Source organism: Eubalaena glacialis, chromosome 4, assembly GCF_028564815.1.
Source record: "Eubalaena glacialis isolate mEubGla1 chromosome 4, mEubGla1.1.hap2.+ XY, whole genome shotgun sequence".
Lineage (NCBI taxonomy): Eukaryota > Metazoa > Chordata > Mammalia > Artiodactyla > Balaenidae > Eubalaena > Eubalaena glacialis.
This window is the reverse complement of record NC_083719.1, coordinates 61,453,803-61,473,175: the sequence shown is the minus strand read 5'-3', so window position 1 is coordinate 61,473,175 and position 19,373 is coordinate 61,453,803. Positions and strand designations below refer to the sequence as shown.

At 34.2% G+C, this 19,373-nt stretch overlaps 1 protein-coding gene across 1 annotated transcript in view; it reads left to right on the top strand.

Annotated features, from left to right (window-relative positions):
- The window catches only part of TBCA (tubulin folding cofactor A), a 99,937-nt gene extending 82,149 nt beyond the window's left edge, over positions 1-17,788 (top strand). The window contains exons 2-4 of the mRNA XM_061187933.1: positions 1,423-1,528; positions 15,276-15,362; positions 17,532-17,788. Coding sequence (XP_061043916.1) covers positions 1,423-1,528; positions 15,276-15,362; positions 17,532-17,612 — 274 coding nt within the window. The 3' untranslated portion in view covers positions 17,613-17,788. The remainder of the gene's footprint in view (positions 1-1,422; positions 1,529-15,275; positions 15,363-17,531) is intronic.
- Positions 17,789-19,373: the final 1,585 nt, after the last annotated feature.

The window sequence follows — 19,373 nt, the reverse complement described above, 5'->3', positions numbered from 1 at the left end:
GGTTAATTGAAGTTTGGTTATCTGAGGAATAATTAGTAGAACTTCGTATTGCTCTGTTCCTTATTGTTGAAAATCTTCCTGATCTCTGTCAATACCCTTTCTTGCTTTAGTAATTAAATACTTGTTTGTTACCACTATTTGTCTGTGAGAGAACCATGTCTAAATTATATATCCCAGTCCCTCACACAGGAAGGTCAGACACAAAATTAAGTGCATAGTAAATACTTTTTAAACACTTCGGTTGTTGAAAATAACCTAATCTTTCTTTGTTTTGGATTTGGCATGCAATATACTGACTTTTTTCTCAGTAAGCTGAGCTTTTACCATTATGTTGTTTCAGGTACATGTATAAAAGTTTGGATAACATATATCAGTTAAAAAAAGACATTAGAGCCACGAAAGGCCCCAAATAGCCAACAATATGGTACTGGCCCTAAAACAGACACACAGATGAATGGAACAGAATAGAGAGTCCAGAAATAAACCCACACTCATATGGTCAATTAATCTATGATAAAGGAGACAAGAATATACAATGAGGAAAAGACAGTCTCCTCAATAAATGATATTGGGAAAACTGGACAGCTACATGCAAAAGAATGAAACTGGACCACTTTGTTACACCATATTCAAAAATAAACTCAAAAGGTGTTAAAGACTTAAATGCAAGACCTGAAATCATAAAACTCCTAGAAGAAAATATAGGCAGTAACCTCTTTGACATTGGTCTTAGCATTTTTTTTTTTGGTTACTCCTCCTCAGCAACATGGATGGACCTGGAAGGTGTTAATGCTAAGTGAAATAAGTCAAACTGAGAAAATACCGAATGATTTCACTTACATATGGAGTCTAAAAAACAAAACAAAACAGAAACAGACTCATAGATACAGAGAACAAACTGGTGGTTGCCAGAGGGAAGACGGGTTGGGGACACAGACAAAATAGGTGAAGAAGATTAAGAGATACAACTTTGTATGGTTACAGATGACATATGGTTATTGCGGTGATAATTTCATAATGTATAAAAATATCAAATCACTATATTGTACACCTGAAACAAATATATTATTAATGCAATTTTAAGTAAATAAATAAAGCAAACAATGTAGAAATGTTAGTATATAATAATTTTGAATGTTATTTTTACATTGTAAATACAGTTACTATAATGGAATGTTTTTAATTAAAAATTTAAGAATTCCATGCTTTAATAGATTGACTTGCTTTAGGCAAGTATAAAACTTAAGGTCATGAGGTTCATACATCTGTGGCTAACATATTTTTCTTCCCTTCCCTTCTCCTCCCCATCTAGTACGTATGCTTTTTAAAGTATACTTTATATTTACAGAGTTTCTTTGTTTTTTCTGGTCTGTTGCTAGAGAGAAAGTTAATTCTCTGAAACAGTTTTTGGTTTATTTATAGATTGGTCAAAGAAAAAATGATGTATGAGAAAGAAGCAAAACAACAAGAAGAAAAAATTGAAAAAATGAAAGCCGAAGATGGTGAAAATTATGCTATTAAAAAGCAGGTAAAATTATATCTTAAATAATAACAGCTAACATTTACAGAATACCATATTAACAATGGATTAACAGCCCTCTGAGAAGGTCCTACTAAAGGTCCTATTAAAATCTCCATTTAAAAATAAGGAAAGTTACCATCTAAAAATAAGGAAACTGAAACACAGGTTAAATAACTTGCCCATGGTCATCCAACTGCTAAGTGGCATACCTGGGATTTGAACACAGGCATTCTGGCTCTGGAATTTGTACTCAGCCATTAAACAGTACTGCCTCTCCAGTTTTAAGTATTAAATATAAAATGGCCTAGTCTTATAATTAAATATACTTATATTTACAGATATTTTTCCCAAACTGATATGAAGACCACCAAAATTATACACACACACACACGCACACACACATATACACATTATGCATTTCAATGGCTACTTCTGATTATCCTCATGACAAGTTTCAGTCTCCTTAGCATTGTATACACAGCTCTTCTTAATTGTGGTACCTCCTTACATTCCAGCCTCATCTTTTGCCAGTCCCTATCTGGACCTCTTAGGTCCTGCCTTTTAGTTTCCTGAACAAGCCCTTTCTCCTTTACCTCTGAGATATTGCATATGTCTGGGATGTTCTTCCTACTGGTCCTGCCTACCCTCTCCTTATTAATTCCTACTTATTCTTTAAACCTCCTCTACACTCCACCCTAACACTGAGTTAGGTGCCCCTCCTCTGTGGTTTCATAACACTTTATTTATTCTCATCATAACATTTAATTTATATTCACTCCTGGTTGACACTTGTTTTGTAATTGCTTGAGAAAATAGAGGCTGTCAAGGGAACTTATATTCCCACCACAAAATCTATCAATCTACCTGCACCTGTACCCATACTACCCACCTTCCTTCCTGTTAGAGTGGATTATGTGCCTCAGCCCTTGTTACAACTGTCAGTGACATTGTTATCACTTCTTTCTTACATAACCTCTACAGCATTTGACACTCTCTCCTTGGAATGCTCTTTTATATTGGCATCTTTGATAGAATGGTCTCCAGGTTTCACTGCCATTGCTTCTCAGTCTCCTTTGCTGAAACTCTCCCTCTCCCAGCTCGCTCTCTCCCATCTCTCTCTATGTGTCTCTTTCTCTCTCTATCTTTAAAAAAAATTTTTTTAACCTTAAGAGTTCTAGCTACAATTCCTCTCTAGGTAATCTCATACCATCCTTTAACTTTAAGTACCATCTTTATGCCCATTCATTTGTTTGCACAGCAGATATTTATTGAACCCCTGCTACTTGCCAAATACTGTTCCAGGCACTCTTTTAGACATGGCATTAAAAGCAACAACAAAACAGAAAAACCCAGAATTCCTGCTTGCTTGACATTCATTCTGGTGCCAGTATCTCCCAAATTTCTATCTCTGGGCCCAACCACTCCAATATATATCAGTATATTCAACTGATCACCAATTTGACATATCCCTTGTGTGTTCAAGATAAGAATCTTGGTCTTCCCTCAACCCAGCTCACCTCCCTGAAACAAGAAGCTAGTCTTTCTCTTGTTTCCCCCCTCTCAATAAATGGTACGTCTACTTATTCAGATACCCAAACCAAAACTTACGGGTCTTCTCTTGATCACCAAGTCCTGTTTCTTTTTCCTTCCATTTCTTTCTCTACTGCCACTATCCTAGTCCAGTCCACTATCACTTCATGCCTGTACTACTGCAAAAGCCTCCTGGTTGATATCCTCTTTGTCTCTTGATAACTCTCCATTCCTTTCATACCACAGCAGCCAGGTTGATCTCTTTAAAAGGTACATCAGATTACTTATCCCTTTACTTAAAATCCAGTGTCCAGTGCATTTGGAATAAAATCCAGATGACACTAGGTAAAAGGAGAATATAAAAGAGCTTATACAGATTATATCTCAAGACTTATTTTTTAAATCAGCTTTATGAACTCACAGTGGTTTTCATCATATAAATTGTGTTACAGATGGTAATGCACACTTAACCCAGACTTAATTAAGCAAAATTAATCACTTAAAGTGGATTTTTCTGTAGGTAGTTGCTTTCTGTTGTGCACAAGGAATGCAGTGGCACTTGAAATGTCTCCTTCTTCAGGTCATACAAGAAGAGAACTTTCTTATTTTCTTGAGCTTCCAGGAGAGCCTCCCTTCCTCTATGTATGATCTAGCAAAGGACATTCGTGTGTCAGATATTCTTAAATTGAGAGAGGATTTGTAAACAGGTGTGCAGATATAGTATGTCCCCCAAAATGTTGACTTTTGTAAACTAACTGCCCTTCATAAGGATTTACATATGGAATGTAACTTTTTGATTCTTAACATTATGTTAAATGCTTTTTTAATATATAATTCCATAAATATTCATATCACTTTTGTATCTCTCTCACTTTAAGGTACTGTATTGTTTTCCCACATCTAGTGAGAAACATTATAGCATAGTGTATCACTTATTTCACCCAGGTCCTTCTTAGACCCCATCTGGTTTATTTTCCCACTTGTGTCGTTAGTGACCTTGTTTAGTTTTTTCTTTGCCCTGTTCGTTTCATCACCAATAATGTATTTTAAAGTAGTCCTATAGCTAGAATATGAGTTGTAAGTTACTTGGAATGGGGAATGTGTTTCCTTTCTAATAAAATTCTACAAATAATGTCACAGATTATCACAGAATCTGTTTTATTTCATTTGTATTTATATATTGATTATCTTTCAGTAAAATTACTACTTGATAGGTAGGGATTCACTCTTTATTGAATCCTGTGTTCTAATTGTTAACTTAAAGATATTAGCCACTCACATATATATGGAATCTAAAAAAAAAAAAAAAAATGGTTCTGAAGAACCTAGAGGCAGGACAGGAATAAAGATGCAGATGTAGAGAATGGACTTAAGGACACTGGGAGGGGGAAGGGTAAGCAGGGGCGAAGTGAGAGAGTGGCATGGACATATATACACTACCAAATGTAAAATAGATAGCTAGTGGGAAGCAGCCGCAGAGCAAAGGGAGATCAGCTCGGTGCTTTGTGACCACCTAGAGGGGTGGGATAGGGAGGGTAGGAGGGAGGGAGACGCAAGAGGGAGGGGATATGGGGATATATGTATATGTATAGCTGATTCATTTTGTTGTACAGCAGAAACTAACACACCATTGTAAAGCAATTATACTCCAATAAAGATGTTAAAAAATAAAAAAATTTTAAAAATAAAGATATTAGCCACTTACTGGTTATATCATTGACTACATATGCAGATGTAAAAGGGGAAAAATTTTGTTCAAAAACCCTTTCTAAACTCAACCATGTTAAAAATTCTTTTGTCACAGTGGTCATGGTTTATAACATGATTTCCTAGATTCATAGTCAGCCTAGTACTTAAATTCAAGAATACCAACCCATATCTAATTACAGAGCAATAAATTTTTTTGTTTTCTGATATTCTCAACCTGCAGTGTATACAGTTGTCAGTTGCAGTTTTGTTTCAGGGTCTCATGAAACCTTGTCTTTAGCCCAGCCTACATACTTTTCTCAATTCCTTTTCCTAGCTTAGCTTTGTGGTGGCCAGCCATACATGTTTTTTCTTATATGCAAGGGGAGTTGCGTTGCCAGAAGCACTGCTCTTTTCCTAATTGCCTACTACTTTAAGGTCAGGAATTGTTTCGTGACATTTGCTGATGCCCCTCATAAAAAATATGGAAGCCAAGTGCCAGATTTTGTGGGTTCTCTACTCTTCTCCCCGTATTTCCTCCTCTTCTGAGCTAAATGCCATCCCCAGTCACTGTGCACTACCTTGGCTTTTCTCTCACTTGGTTCCATTTTGCTCTGGCTTTACTAGATCTTCTGAACCAGCCCTAATATTTTATAACATACACATACAATGCTGTCTCTTGGTCCCTGTCAAACTTCTTACCTGAAATTGATTGCCAAAATTGTTCTCTCTTGCACTGGGCTTAAAGTTTAGTTGTTTTAAAATAAATAACTAGGCAGAAGTTTCAGGACCGTAATAAGCCAAAATACCAGTCAAAGAGTTATTCTATAACACAACATTCAAATGTTGACTAAATATTGATTTTAGCCTTTTGCTTATGATATTCCTCTTTTTCTCCAATATCCTCATCCCCCGATTAGGGATGGTTACAGAGGATTTTGCCCTCAACTGGTGAAGGTATTCTCGTCTTTTTTTGGTTTTTTTTTTTAAGCCTATTCTGGAGCAGAAATGATTGGTAATAATGACAATCAAACATATCTCAGTTATTTTACCTAAGGCATGATGCATCTCTTACCTTCCAGAATTAATATTAAAGGACAAACTGGTACAATTTTCAACAAAGATTTCTCACAAAAGCCTTACATTTATTACATATAATTGCAGTATTGTGAAATTTTGCACCACATTTTTTGTGATTTACTTGAAACATGAGTTAACGTGCACAATTTGATATTTCTTTTTCCTAAAACTGAAGGGGAAATTTTTTCATTAAATATATGGAAAATAATAGGAGGTTTCAGTCTACAAAGAGGAATTTGACCAAGGGTCTCTTACATGGCTGCAAGAAACACCAGATTTTTTTTATCAATAATTAAAATTTTATTGTCTCTTGGTACATATAATCAGGTTTATAAATGGTGTTCTATTTATACACTTGCTTTTTTTGTTTTTTGTTACAGACTCACAGGGAGTTGCAAAAAATTTTCAGGAAAGTCTTATATACCCTTTACCATTCCTTTTACAATGTAGCATCTTGCATAATTACAGTATCCAAACCATGAAACTGACATTGGTACACCACAGAGCTTATTTACATTTCACTAGTTATACATGTGCTCATTGTGTGTGTGTATAATTCTATGCAATTCCATCGCATGTGTAGCATGTGTAACTACTACACGATCATGATGGAGAACCATTCCGTCACAAGACTGCCTTTTGCTATCTCTTTATAGCCCCTGTCCCCTCCACCCCTTAAATCCTAAATAATTAACACTCTTTAAAGAATGTTATATAACACGGAATGGAATCACACAGTATGTAACCTTTTGAAATTGACTTTTTCCACTTAATAATTTCTTGAGGTCCATCAAGGTCATTGAGTGTATCAATAATTTGTTCCTTACTGTTGCTGAGTAGTGTTCCATGGAATGAATGTACCACATTTTAACCATCGAAGGACACTTGGATTGTTTCCAGGTTTTGGCTGATACAAAAAAAGCTGTTATGAACGTTCATATTCAATTTTTACGTGAACATAAGTTTTCATTTTCTGGGATAAATGCCCAAGCAATTGCTGGGTCATATTAGTACATTTTTTGTTTTAAAAGAAACTACCAAACTCTTTTCGAGTGGCTGTACCATTTTACGTTCCTACCAATGATGTTTGAATGGTTTGACTTCTCCACATCCTCACCAGCATTTGGTGTTATCACTGTTTTTAATTTTAGCATTTAGCCATCACCTACATGATAAGTGATGTGTAGTGATAGCTGATTGTGCTTTTAATTTGGATTTCCCTAATAGCTAATAATGTTGAACATCTCATTTGCTTATTACCCGTCTGTATATCCTCTTCAGTGAAATGTCTGTTCATGTCTTCTGCCCAGTTTCTAAATAGATACTTTATTTTTTTACTTTTTTAATTTTGAGAATTTTTAATATTTTCTAGATAAATGCCCTTTGTTGGATATGTGGTTTGCAAATATTTTCTTTTAGTCTCTAATTTGTCTTTTTACCCTCTTAACACAATCTTTTACTGAGCAACAGTTTTTAACTTTGAGAACACCTCATTTACAGCTAATGCTTCCTTTTGTGAATCATACTTTTGATCTCAAGTCTAAGGCCTCCTTGCCTAGACCTAGGTCCTGAAGATTTTCTCTTTTTTTCTAAAAGTTGTGTGGTTTTATGTCTTACATTCAAGGCTTTGATTGATTTTGAGTTAATTTTTATGTAAGGTATGAGGTTTAATTAAAGGCTCACGTTTTTGCCAATGAGTGCCCAGTTGTTCCAGCAGCATTCATTGAAAAGGTTATCCTTCCTCCATTGAAATGCTTTTGTACCTTTGTCAGAAACCTGTTGGACTTATTTGTGTGGGTCTATTTTGGGGTTCTGTTCTGGTCCATTAATCTGTGTCTAACTCTTTACCAGTACCACACTATCTTGATTACTATAGCTGTATAGTGAACCTTAACACAGGGAAGACTGAGCCCTCTCAGTTGCTTTTCTTTTCTTTCAAAATTGTTTTACCTATTCTAGTTTCTTGGCTTTTCCATAAAAATTTTAAAATAAGCTTGTCTGTATCTGTAAAGCACTTTGCTAAGATTTTGATAGAAATTGCATTAAACCTCTATAGATCAACTTGGGGAGATTTGATATCTTTACCATGTTGAGTATTCCAATCAGTGAACATGGTAAGTCTCTCCAGTTTATTTAGGTCTGACTTTCATAAGTATTTTGTAATTTTCAGCATACAGATCCTGTACATGTTTTGTTAGATTTAAACCTAAGTGTTTCCTTTTCTTTGAAGCTATTGTAAATGGTATTGTTTTTAGTTTCAGTTTCCAATGCTGTTATTTGTTGTTAGGTATAAAAGTGTAGTCAATTTTTTGTGTGTGGATCTTATAACCTGTGACCTTGCTGACCTCACATATGAGTTCTGGGAGTTTTTGGTAGATTCCTTCTGATTTTCTACGTAGACAATCATGTCATTTGCAAATAAGAACAGTTTTATTTCTTTTAAATCTGTATGTCTTTTATTTCTTTTCTTGCTTTGTTGCACTGGCTGGAACTTACAGTGCTATGTTGAATAGGAATGGTCAGAGTGGACACCCTTACCTTGTTCCCAATCTTAGGGAGATAGTTTTTTATCATTACATAAATATTAGCTGTAGGGGTTTTGTAGATGGTCTTTTTCAAGTTGAGGAAATTCTCCTCTATTCACAGTTTTGCTGAGTATTTTTGTCATGAATGGGTGTTGGATTTTGTCAAATGCTTCTTCTGTGTCATTTGGTAAGATCACATGATTTTTCTTCTTTGGCCTGTTGATACTGTGAATTACATGGATTAGTTTTCAAATATTGAACCAGCCTTGATTGTGTTATATAATTCTCTCTTTTTTTATTTAACATTTTTATTGGCGTATAATTGCTTTACAATGGTGTGTTAGTTTCTGCTTTATAACAAAGTGAATCAGCTATATATATACATATATCCCCATATCCCCTCCCTCTTGCGTCTCCCTCGCACCCTCCCTATCCCACCCCTCTAGGTGGTCACAAAGCACCAGTTGATCTCCCTGTGCTATGCAGCTTCTTCCCACTAGCTAGCTATTTTACATTTGGTAATGTATATATGTTCCATGTCACTCTCTCACTTCGTCCCAGCTTACCCTTCCTCCTCCCCGTATTCTCAAGTCCATTCTCTACGTCTGTCTTTTTTTTTTTTTAATTTTATTTATTTATTTATTTGTTTGTTTATTTATGGCTGTGTTGGGTCTTCGATTCTGTGTGAGGGCTTTCTCTAGTTGCGGCAAGTGGGGGCCACTCTTCATCGCGGTGCACAGGCCTCTCACTGTCGCGGCCTCTCTTGTTGCAGAGCACAGGCTCCAGACGCGCAGGCTCAGCAATTGTGGCTCACGGGCCTAGTCACTCCACGGCATGTGGGATCTCCCCAGACCAGGGCTCGAACCCGTGTCCCCTGCATTGGCAGGCAGATTCTCAACCACTGCACCACCAGGGAAGCCCTACGTCTGTGTCTTTATTCCTGTCCTGCCCTTAGGTTCTTCAGAACCATTTTTTTTTTTTAGATTCCATATATATATGTGTTAGCATACAATATTTGTATTTCCCTTTCTGACTTACTTCACTCTGTATGACAGACTCTAGGTCCATCCACCTCGCTACAAATAACTCAGTTTCGTTTCTTTTTATGGCTGAGTAATATTCCATTGTATATATGTGCCACATCTTTATCCATTCATCTGTCGATGGACATTTAGGTTGCTTCCATGTCCTGGCTATTGTAAATAGAGCTGCAATGAACATTGTGGTACATGACTCTTTTTGAATTATGGTTTTCTCAGGGTATATGCCCAGTAGTGGGATTGCTGGGTCGTATGGCAGTTCTATTTTTAGTTTTTTAAGGAACCTCCATACTGTTCTCCATAGTGGCTGTATCAATTTACATTCCCACCAACAGTGCAAGAGGGTTCCCTTTTCTCCACACCCTCTCCAGCATTTATTGTTTGTAGATTTTTTGATGATGGCCATTCTGACTGGTGTGAGGTGATACCTCATTGTAGTTTTGATTTGCATTTCTCTAATGATTAGTGATGTTGAGCATCCTTTCATGCGTTTGTTGGCAATCTGTATATCTTCTTTGGAGAAATGTCTGTTTAAGTCTTCTGCCCATTTTTGGATTGGGTTGTTTGTTTTTTTGATATTGAGCTGCATGAACTGCTTGTAAATTTTGGAGATTAATCTTTTGTCAGTTGCTTCATTTGCAAATATTTTCTCCCATTCTGAGGGTTGTCTTTTCGTCTTGTTTATGGTTTCCTTTGCTGTGCAAAAGCTTTGAAGTTTCATTAGGTCCCATTTATTTTTATTTCCATTTCTCTAGGAGGTGGGTCAAAAAGGATCTTGCTGTGATTTATGCCATAGAGTGTTCTGCCTATGTTTTCCTGTAAGAGTTTTATAGTGTCTGGTGTTACATTTAGGTCTTTAGTCCATTTTGACTTTATTTGTATAATTCTCTTAAATTGCTGAATTAGATTTGCTAATATTTTGTTGAGGACTTTTGCATCTAAGTTTATGGGAGATAATGGTCTGCAGTTTACTTTTTTTTATACTGTATTTGTTAGGTTGGGAAGTGTTCTCTCTTTTTTTTTCTTGAAAGATTTGTGTAAAATTGGTGTTAAGTGTTTAAAGATTGTCCAGTGGAAGCATCTGGGCTTGGAGAGTTCTTTTTTAAGAACTTTTTAATTACAGATCCAATTTCTTTAATAATTTTAGAACTGTTCAGTTTATCAGTTGAGTTTTGGTGGTTTGTAGTTTTCAAGGAATTGGCCCATTTCTTCTAAGTGGTTGAATTTATGAGCATTATGAACAATATTATAAAATTACTTTTAGTATTTTTTCTCCTTTTGTTGGTTGTGGGGTCTGTATTGACATTCTGTATTTTGTTACTGATATTGGTGATTTGTGCCTTCTTACTCTGTATTTGTCAGTCTTAACTAGAGGTTTATCAATTGTTTTTCCAAAATAAAGCTCTTTGTTTCACTGCTTTTTTTCCCTCTGTTCTTTTCCTGTTTTTAATTTCATTGATTTCTGATTGTGTATTTATTCTTTCCTTTCTTCTGCTTGTTTTAGGTTTCTTTTGCTCTTCTTTTTCTAGGTTCCTGAAGTAAAAACTTAGATTTTTAATTTGAGATCTTTCCTCTTTCCTAATCTAAGCAGTTAGTGCTCTAAATTTCCCTCTCAGCACTGCTTTAGCTGAATCTCACAAAAGTTGACATGTTGTATTTTCATTTTCATTTATCTATGTATTTCTCTGTTCCCTTTGAGACTTCCTTGTTAACCCATCAGTTATGTAGAAGTATGTTTAATTTCTAAGTGTTTAAAGGTTCTCCTGCTATCTTTCTATTATTGATTTCTAATTTTATTCCATTATAGTCAGACATGTTCTGTGTGTTATTTCAGTACTTTTAAATTTGTTGAGGTTTTTGTTTGTTTTGTGTTTGTTGGGTTTTGATCCAGGATATAGTGTACTGCAGAGAATGTTTCATGAGTACTTGAAAAGTGTTTGTATTAATCTTTCATAGGTAGAGTGTTCCGTAAATGTCAGTTAGATCTTCTGGTTGATGGTGTTACTCAGTTCTTTTATATCTTTGCTGATTTTTTTCCTCTAGTACCTCTGTCAGTTGCTAAGAGTGGGGTATTGAAATCCTCAACTGTATTTGTGGATTTGTTTGTCTCTCCTTTTAGCTTTATCATTTCTTGTTTTATGTATTTTGAAGCTCTTTTGTTTAGTGTGTACACATTTAGGATCACTGTTTTCTTGGTGGATTGATCATTTTAATATCCCTTTGTGCCCCTCGTAATTTTTTTGCTCTTAAGTCTATTTTATCCAATATTAATATAGCCAATACTGCTCTTTTTTTAATGTTTGCATGATGTATTATTTTTCCATCCTTTTTTTTTTAACCTGTATTTCATTATGTTTGAAATGAGTTTCTTGTAGACTGGTTTTTAGCTGGTAAATTTAGACCATTCATATTTAAGTAATTATTGATGTGTCAGGGCTTAGAGCCCAGATTATTTTTGACTCATAGAATTCTTCTTACATCCTTAACCATTCATCAATAACCACAAAACACAAGTCAAATGAATTTCTTTCTTTCTTTTTCTTTTTTTCTTCACGGCATGGTGACTGGGTCCTAAGAGAAGTGTTTTCCAAAAGTGATCAATCCAAGAGGCCCATGCGGAAGCTACAAGGCTTCTTAAGACCCAGCTTCAGGTCTTCAGTCCCAGAATGCCATTTCTGCCACATTCTGTTGGTCACACAGTGCCAGACCAAATTCAGTGTGGGAGGTGACTGCACAAGGGTAGGAATACAAGGCAGTGGGGATCATTGGAAGCTGTCTTGGATACTGACTGCCACTACCACTAATTCACATGCTGGAGTTGAAATCAGAATCATGGGCTATAACTCACCTGTTAACTAGCTAATCACTTTGGGACTCAACTTTATCATTTGTAGAGTGAGGAAGCTGGACTAGATGACCACTATGTCCCTTCTGACTGTATGATTCTCTGTTCCTCAGAGTATCTTTATATCTTTTTTCCCCAGCTTTATTGAGGTATAATTAAAATTGTATATATTTAAGGTATGTAGCTTGATGGTTTGATATACATATACATTGTGAAATAAATATTCACCACGTTCAAGCTCTTAACATATCCATCACCTCACATAGTTACTGTTTTCTTTCTTTCTTTCATCAAATGGATTTCTTAACTTGTTTATTATCACATTACCATTTTGCTACCATGTAAAAGGAAAGACTTAACCATTGTTCCAGTAATCTCTGAACTACTCTAGATCTCAGTTTGACAAACTAATGCAGTTACCATTGGTTCCAGAAGCAGCCAGTATCTAATATTAGAGTGTCTATAGATTATTATAGGTATAGCCAGGCCTGGGTGAATGATCCGGATCACTAAAGAAGCTAGAAACCTTATCCCAGTTGATCAGTACCGAAAGGACTTGACATCGGCTAGATTATTTCACACACTCTTCTTTCTTAAAAAATAAAGATCTGCCAACAAGGCTTTTCCTTTCCAATGTATATATGTTTTGATTATAAAAAAAATTAATCATATTTTAGGTCAGTAGTTTATTCATTGCTATAATGAGCCTTGCTAAGCCTCCCCCAATGTCAGCTTTACCTGAATAACTTGCCCCCAAAAAATCATAACTTGTTTTAAAAACAGTAAGATATCAGTAGGACTGCATCCTGTTGTGTTCTCCTGAGTTCCTTGTACCTGCATATCTGTGCCAAGATTCTTACTTAACTTCAGTCCTGTCATAGTAAGCACTAGAATGAACTGACAGTTTATCCACATATTTTAAACAGAGGCCCCATTCATTCGAATGACTCCTTCCCAAGGGGAACACTTTGAATGATAATACTTTTTTAGTTTATTCAGGTATTTTGAAGGGTGTCTTTACTGTATAATCACACCTTATATACTGTCTTTTTAAATTATTCCTGACAGTTGTAATTCATTATAGGAAGGTAAAGTATATGATTTATGGCCTTGATTAAGATGTGGTTTACGAATTCCAAATCATAGTTACCACTGTACTGTATGCCTTTGGCTCCCTGAGGCGTGATCTTCTTGAAGCAGCGTTAAGTGTTTATTTTCATGTTTATTCTCCCATATGGATTGGAGGATGAGACCTTCTCTTTTTCGTCTTTATATCCCCTATACCTGGCATCTTGCAAATATATAGTAAGCTTATTGTATGAAATGAGGCTGGTGTATGGGACAGACTGAGCTTTGGCCCTACTTAAGTCAGAGTCCTGTTTTGATAGACTAATTGAGGAGTTTTGCTCTATAATAATGGATAGAACAATAATGACTAGAAATTATTTTGGACAGCATTGTTTAAAGTTCATTTCAGTGACAACACTAAAGCTTGCCAAACAAATTTTACAAGTGTACATTTTGGCTTATCATGTGTTTGACCAAATTCTTTATATTCATTTCATCTTGTTTAATTCCTATAAGCTATTTTCAAGTGGAGTCCATAGGGGAGGAAATATGAATCGCTTACCCAATGAAACATCCCTGTCACTGATTTTTCACATGTATTCAAACTAACCAGTTACACAAAAATAAATTAGTGGCAGTGATTGAATATTTAGGCATAGTATGAATAGCTGTAAAATAAAGTCATGATCCTGTGTTTGAAATTTTCAACATGTGCCTTATTAGTAAAAGAATTACAAAAGTTCAGCAGTAGATTTCACCTGAGAAAAGAGATGTGGATAGAGAGCATCCTTGTATATTATAATTTTGATTTTTATTTACATTGTGAACTATGACAAAACTTTTGGGAAAAGGAAGAGGTAATGGGATTTATTAAAGTTTCTATTAGAATGTAGTATGATTACCATTAAATTATGTCTTTTGTTTTTATGTGAGCTAGGTAATAAAGCTTCTAGGTTAAAGTTTAGATTTTGCACTCATTTAACCAAAGGTATTTGACCAAACATTACTTTTTGGAAATAAATGTTTTAGTGATCACTGTGTCTCTTTCTGAGACTAGTTTAAGGAAATAAAGCTTCCTACTTCCTTAGGAAAAAGACTTATTTGAGGTCCGACATCTGACACTAATGTATTTACCCTCTTATTGATAGGGTTTCCCAGTCATCTCTTTAATTTTTTTTCTTTTTCTATGATTTGATATGTTACAGTCCTTCTTCAAACGATGGATTTTTAAGTCTAGAAATATCCTCCAAAATAAAGATTCCTGTTTTTAATTCTGTAGTGTCTGTCTTCAGGAGGAATAGACAGAAGTAGAAGTTCACATTCAGAGGGGTGCCAGGTTGGTAATTTGGATCAAACTGCATGGGGAGAATAATCTCTCTGCTAAAATGAAGCACAAGGATAAGTAATAACTTTTTATGCATGATAAGCATCAAAAATATGAGCCTGCTGGTCTTTGCTTTTCATTTTTCTTTACCTCTTTCTTTCAGTGAGAACCTCCTGCAGTGTGCGCACGATGTGATCAATAACTCAATAACTTTTTTCATGCAGTAATTATCTCCGTGTGATATTATCTGAACACTGTTTTTCTTTATTACTCAAAAGATGCAGGAGATATTTATATAACCAGCTGATCCCATTTTGGATAAAGGTGCTTTGTGACAGCAGGAGAAATAGTTTATTTTAAATAGCCTTTTTAAATAAATGCTCTATGAAAAGCTTTTCGAGTTACTTTTTGCTTAGTATGAGAAGGTGATTACCAAAAAGGTTTAGATGTAAAACTTGTACTTTGTATATTTTACATTATGATAGTCATTCTTTCTAACTTATAATAAGCACAATTAAAATTAAAATATTGAACAGTTTAACATAACAGTAATTTTTTTCTGATTCTTCCAAATAATTTTATATATTTTCAGAGGTATGAGCTAAATGCGTAAGTTCTACCATTTCTGCATGTCTCACAGAGATTCTCATTATAGGCAGAGATCCTGCAAGAGTCCCGGATGATGATCCCAGATTGCCAGCGCAGGTTGGAAGCTGCATATACTGATCTTCTGCAGTTATTAGTAAGTAATATTTATCCATCTTATGTTTCAATTTTTTTTCAATCTAATACACGAAAGGCCAAAATTTTAAATGTTTAACACTGAAAGCTAGTTGGTGACATTTTGTTTACTTGCTCAGTGTACCAGTTTATTTTTAAATAATTAATGGAGTTTAAGTGGTGTTTTAAGTTATACCTCCAGTAAAAGTACTGTGTCTAACATGTTTATTTATTTAAACTTAGTTAATTAAATACATTTGAGTTATCATGGTAGGTATTCATAGTACTAATACTGTCCAGCAATATCTTGAATGATTTGGTTTTCACACATAAAGATCTTTTTTGACACATTAAAGGTGAGTAGTCTGTTTGAAATTTTAAAAGATCCAAATGTTTCAAATGAATTTGGGCTGTTTTAAAAAGGATTTGGAATTCTTTCCAATTCAAACATAAATCGATTTGAGAGAGTAAAGAAAACCCTGTACAGTAATATTTAGGCAGTCCTCTCATATTAACTTGGAGCTGTATAACACTCTTATCATACTTGCTGGTATAAATGTCTTGTGATACAGTGGCAGAATCATTTTAAAAAGGGTTCTAAGAAAAATGCAAAGTCATCTTCTTTTTTATTTCTTAATAGAGGTAAAAGCATAACACTATATACCAGCCGATTATTATTGCTGTTTGATGATAATTTGATGAATTCTATCATTTCCTTTATTAACCTCATTTTATGTTTCTAGTTCTTGAGCTAATATTAATTACCAGCTACATAGCTGTCTCCTGATTCATAGTTGTTCCCTATATAACAAAAATAGTGTGAGGCTTTTTCAGTATGATCATGTGTATGTATTCTTGGAAAGAGAATGAGATTTGTTTTCCCACCAAAATAATATTAGGACTAAATCTGTAGAAAAAGAGAGAAATACTTACATTTTACTTTACTTTTGACACAGAACTCGTATTTATCTATAGGAACCTTTTAAAGGCAGGAAAACTCTCTTTAAAGCCAAAAATGAAGCTATGGTTAAAAGACAGATGAAATAAAAGATAGATGAAAGCAGGAAATAATTACTCTATTAAAATATTACCCAAAACAAAAGCATCATTTGTATTTCCTGAAAATTGAAATGTTTTTTTCTCTCATGAATGTAGTAGCTGAGAAAGTAATAGAAACTGCTTGAAAAAAATAATATTGTCTTTGGATGATACATTTGTGTGTGAGGATATATTCAGCAACGTCTGTACCCTCGAAGAGCTTATATTTTCTGACAGAGAACAAAGACATAGTTTAGGTGTAATACAGAAGTTTAAGAAATTCTTACTTGTAGTCTGAATTAAGCAAATCCTCAGTCTTTTTTGCTTTAAAGTTTCATATTAAATACATACACACACTTTATTCCCTCTGCCCTGTAACTGTTTGTATATATCCATCTTTTATTGCCTTGACTTGAATTGCTATTGCTTTATTTATTTATTAAAAAATCAAAATTTGCTATGCACAGTAACTTAGATGATATTATTTCATTTCTCTGTTACTGTTACAATATGTTAGTAAAAGTTTTCTGTGTAAAATACCAAGGAAAGACTCAATCTTTAATTGTCTTTAATCAGAAAATGAAAGCTGTCAGGCTGTTTCCTTGTAGTAGCGTATATAATACTCAATACCAAGCAGACAGTTCACTTTTCTGATTCAAAGATTGTACATAACTCTGGTGTGACACCAGTAGCCTTCTTTGTCATTGTGAGTAGTTGGAGGATTATTTTGGTCTGAATGTCATCATATATGTAACACACTAGTAAATAATTTTTTACTTTTAGTGCATTACTAATAATAACTCCATTTGTATGGTGATGTGTTGACAAAGTGAGAATACAATGTTTTACAATTTTTTCTGAGGTTTTAATTTAATTACTTAATGCCAGTAGCTTTAGATGACCATGTTTTTCACTTATTGTATGAGTATATACAATGAAACAAAACCAAACCTGTTATTTCTTCCCTTACCTGTAATGAAAGAACAGAATTGTTCTTCAGAAATCTGTGCAATTATACTATATTTAGGTGAGGCTTGGGATCCTTTTTGTTTTAATTTTTGAGCTGCTTATGTTGATGGTTTGTAATATCTGAGTAATTAAAGTACTGAAGTTCGAGAAGGATAAACCTAATTTTTATTATATTTAATTTCAGGAGAGTGAAAAAGACTTGGAAGAAGCTGAGGAATATAAGGAGGCACGTTTAGTACTGGATTCAGTGAAGTTAGAAGCCTGAAGGTTTTCTATACAGGGTGTTTTTTTGCATTAAGTCCTGAGATCCATTCCACAATTCATTATTTTTGACCACTGCTATGTTTTCAAGTAGTATGAGAATGTGATTCTTTTTATGCAGTGCATATGTTTTTCTTTGCCTGATTTAATGTGTCAAATAAATGAGTTCATCTAATAAAATTGCTTCTTTCATACTTTACAGCATATTTTAATTAACCTTTTATCATTAAGTCATAGCCATTTTTGACAGAGAATTAAAATCTGTTAGGTCCTATTTAAAGTCTAGATATTTTGCTGCTTAAGCATGGATTAAGTTTAAAATAGGTTACCTTTTTTTTTTTTTTAAGATAAAAATCCAAATTTTGAATATTTTATTCTGAGTAGGATACAACTCCCAGGTAAGAAAGTAAGAACCTCTCTGTGGATACAGCCTTACATATTTATTTCTTCACAGTGAAAGTCCAACATTTCCATCACTGTGAACTAATGAGAAACATATAAATCTTCTTCCAGAAAGTCAGATTTATACAGAAAACACCAACCATTTAGATCTTCAAGAATAAGCTTCTTATGAACAATAAAGAATTGAATTGTATTTTAAAGGAATAATGGCTGTTGCCAGTGGTGTGCTGGGAAATGTTTAATGGCTTTTCAAAATGGGAAGGGAACCTCTGGTTTGTAGCTTTTGCTGATTTCTGTAGTGTAAATACTCCCACTGTGACTGATTTCAAGCGACTAACCTGACATCAGCCAAACAGAGCTGGGAAGATACAAGTCAGCTATAGCATGCGCTGGCCATAGCCAAACCTGGATTGTCTTGATTGACAAGAAAAGGGTATTGTTGCATCACAAAGCTTTTTCCCAGTACTACTGTAAATCCATAACCTAATCATTTGAGTTTATTTCCCAAAAATAAATGACAACTTTAGTTTTCTTATATTTTTAGAAAATGTATATGAGCCTTATGTCACCAACCTAACATGAGCCATGATCTAATGAAGCAAACTAGTAATAATAACATTTAAACTTTAAAGCTCATAATTGAAAAAATAAGAGAACTTGAATTTTTGCTGCTATAAAATACATACTTGTAGTATGGTGGGTCTGATTTTGGAAATTGCAAATGATCACTAGAAACTATAACATTTCTTGAATCTGTCAAAAAGATCAAAGAGAAAAATAATACTATTCTTTCCTAATGTTATTTCTGAAGGCTACTCTGTTTTAAAGCACAGAATGTATCATTTATAAAATAAAACTTTTACACATTCAGAAAATTACTTCATCAGAGAATAACGTATCTGAAGCATTTCTAAATTGAAATGTCATCATTTAAAAACGTATTACAGGGATAGAGAGGGTGGGAGGGGGAGACGCAAGAGGGAGGAGATATGGGGATATATGTATATGTATAGCTGATTCAGTTTGTTATAGAGCAGAAACTAACACACCATTGTAAAGCAATTATACTCCAATAAAGATGTTAAAAAAAAAAACATATTACATGCAATTTTTAAAGTATTTGAGGTAGAAGAGGGGACAAGTGAGGAAATAAAAATTATAATTACAATGTAAAATTTTATTCTAAGGTTCACTATTAGAGATTTGAGTACCAGGAGAATTGAACTCTTCAGATTTAGATTATTTTGTGGTTGGTATTAAGAACAGAACAGGTGGGCCTTTTCTGGTTTGGGGCTTATTTTTTTGTTTTTGGCATATTGAGTTTTTAAATATTTTATTATTTTAATGTAAAATATCATTTCAT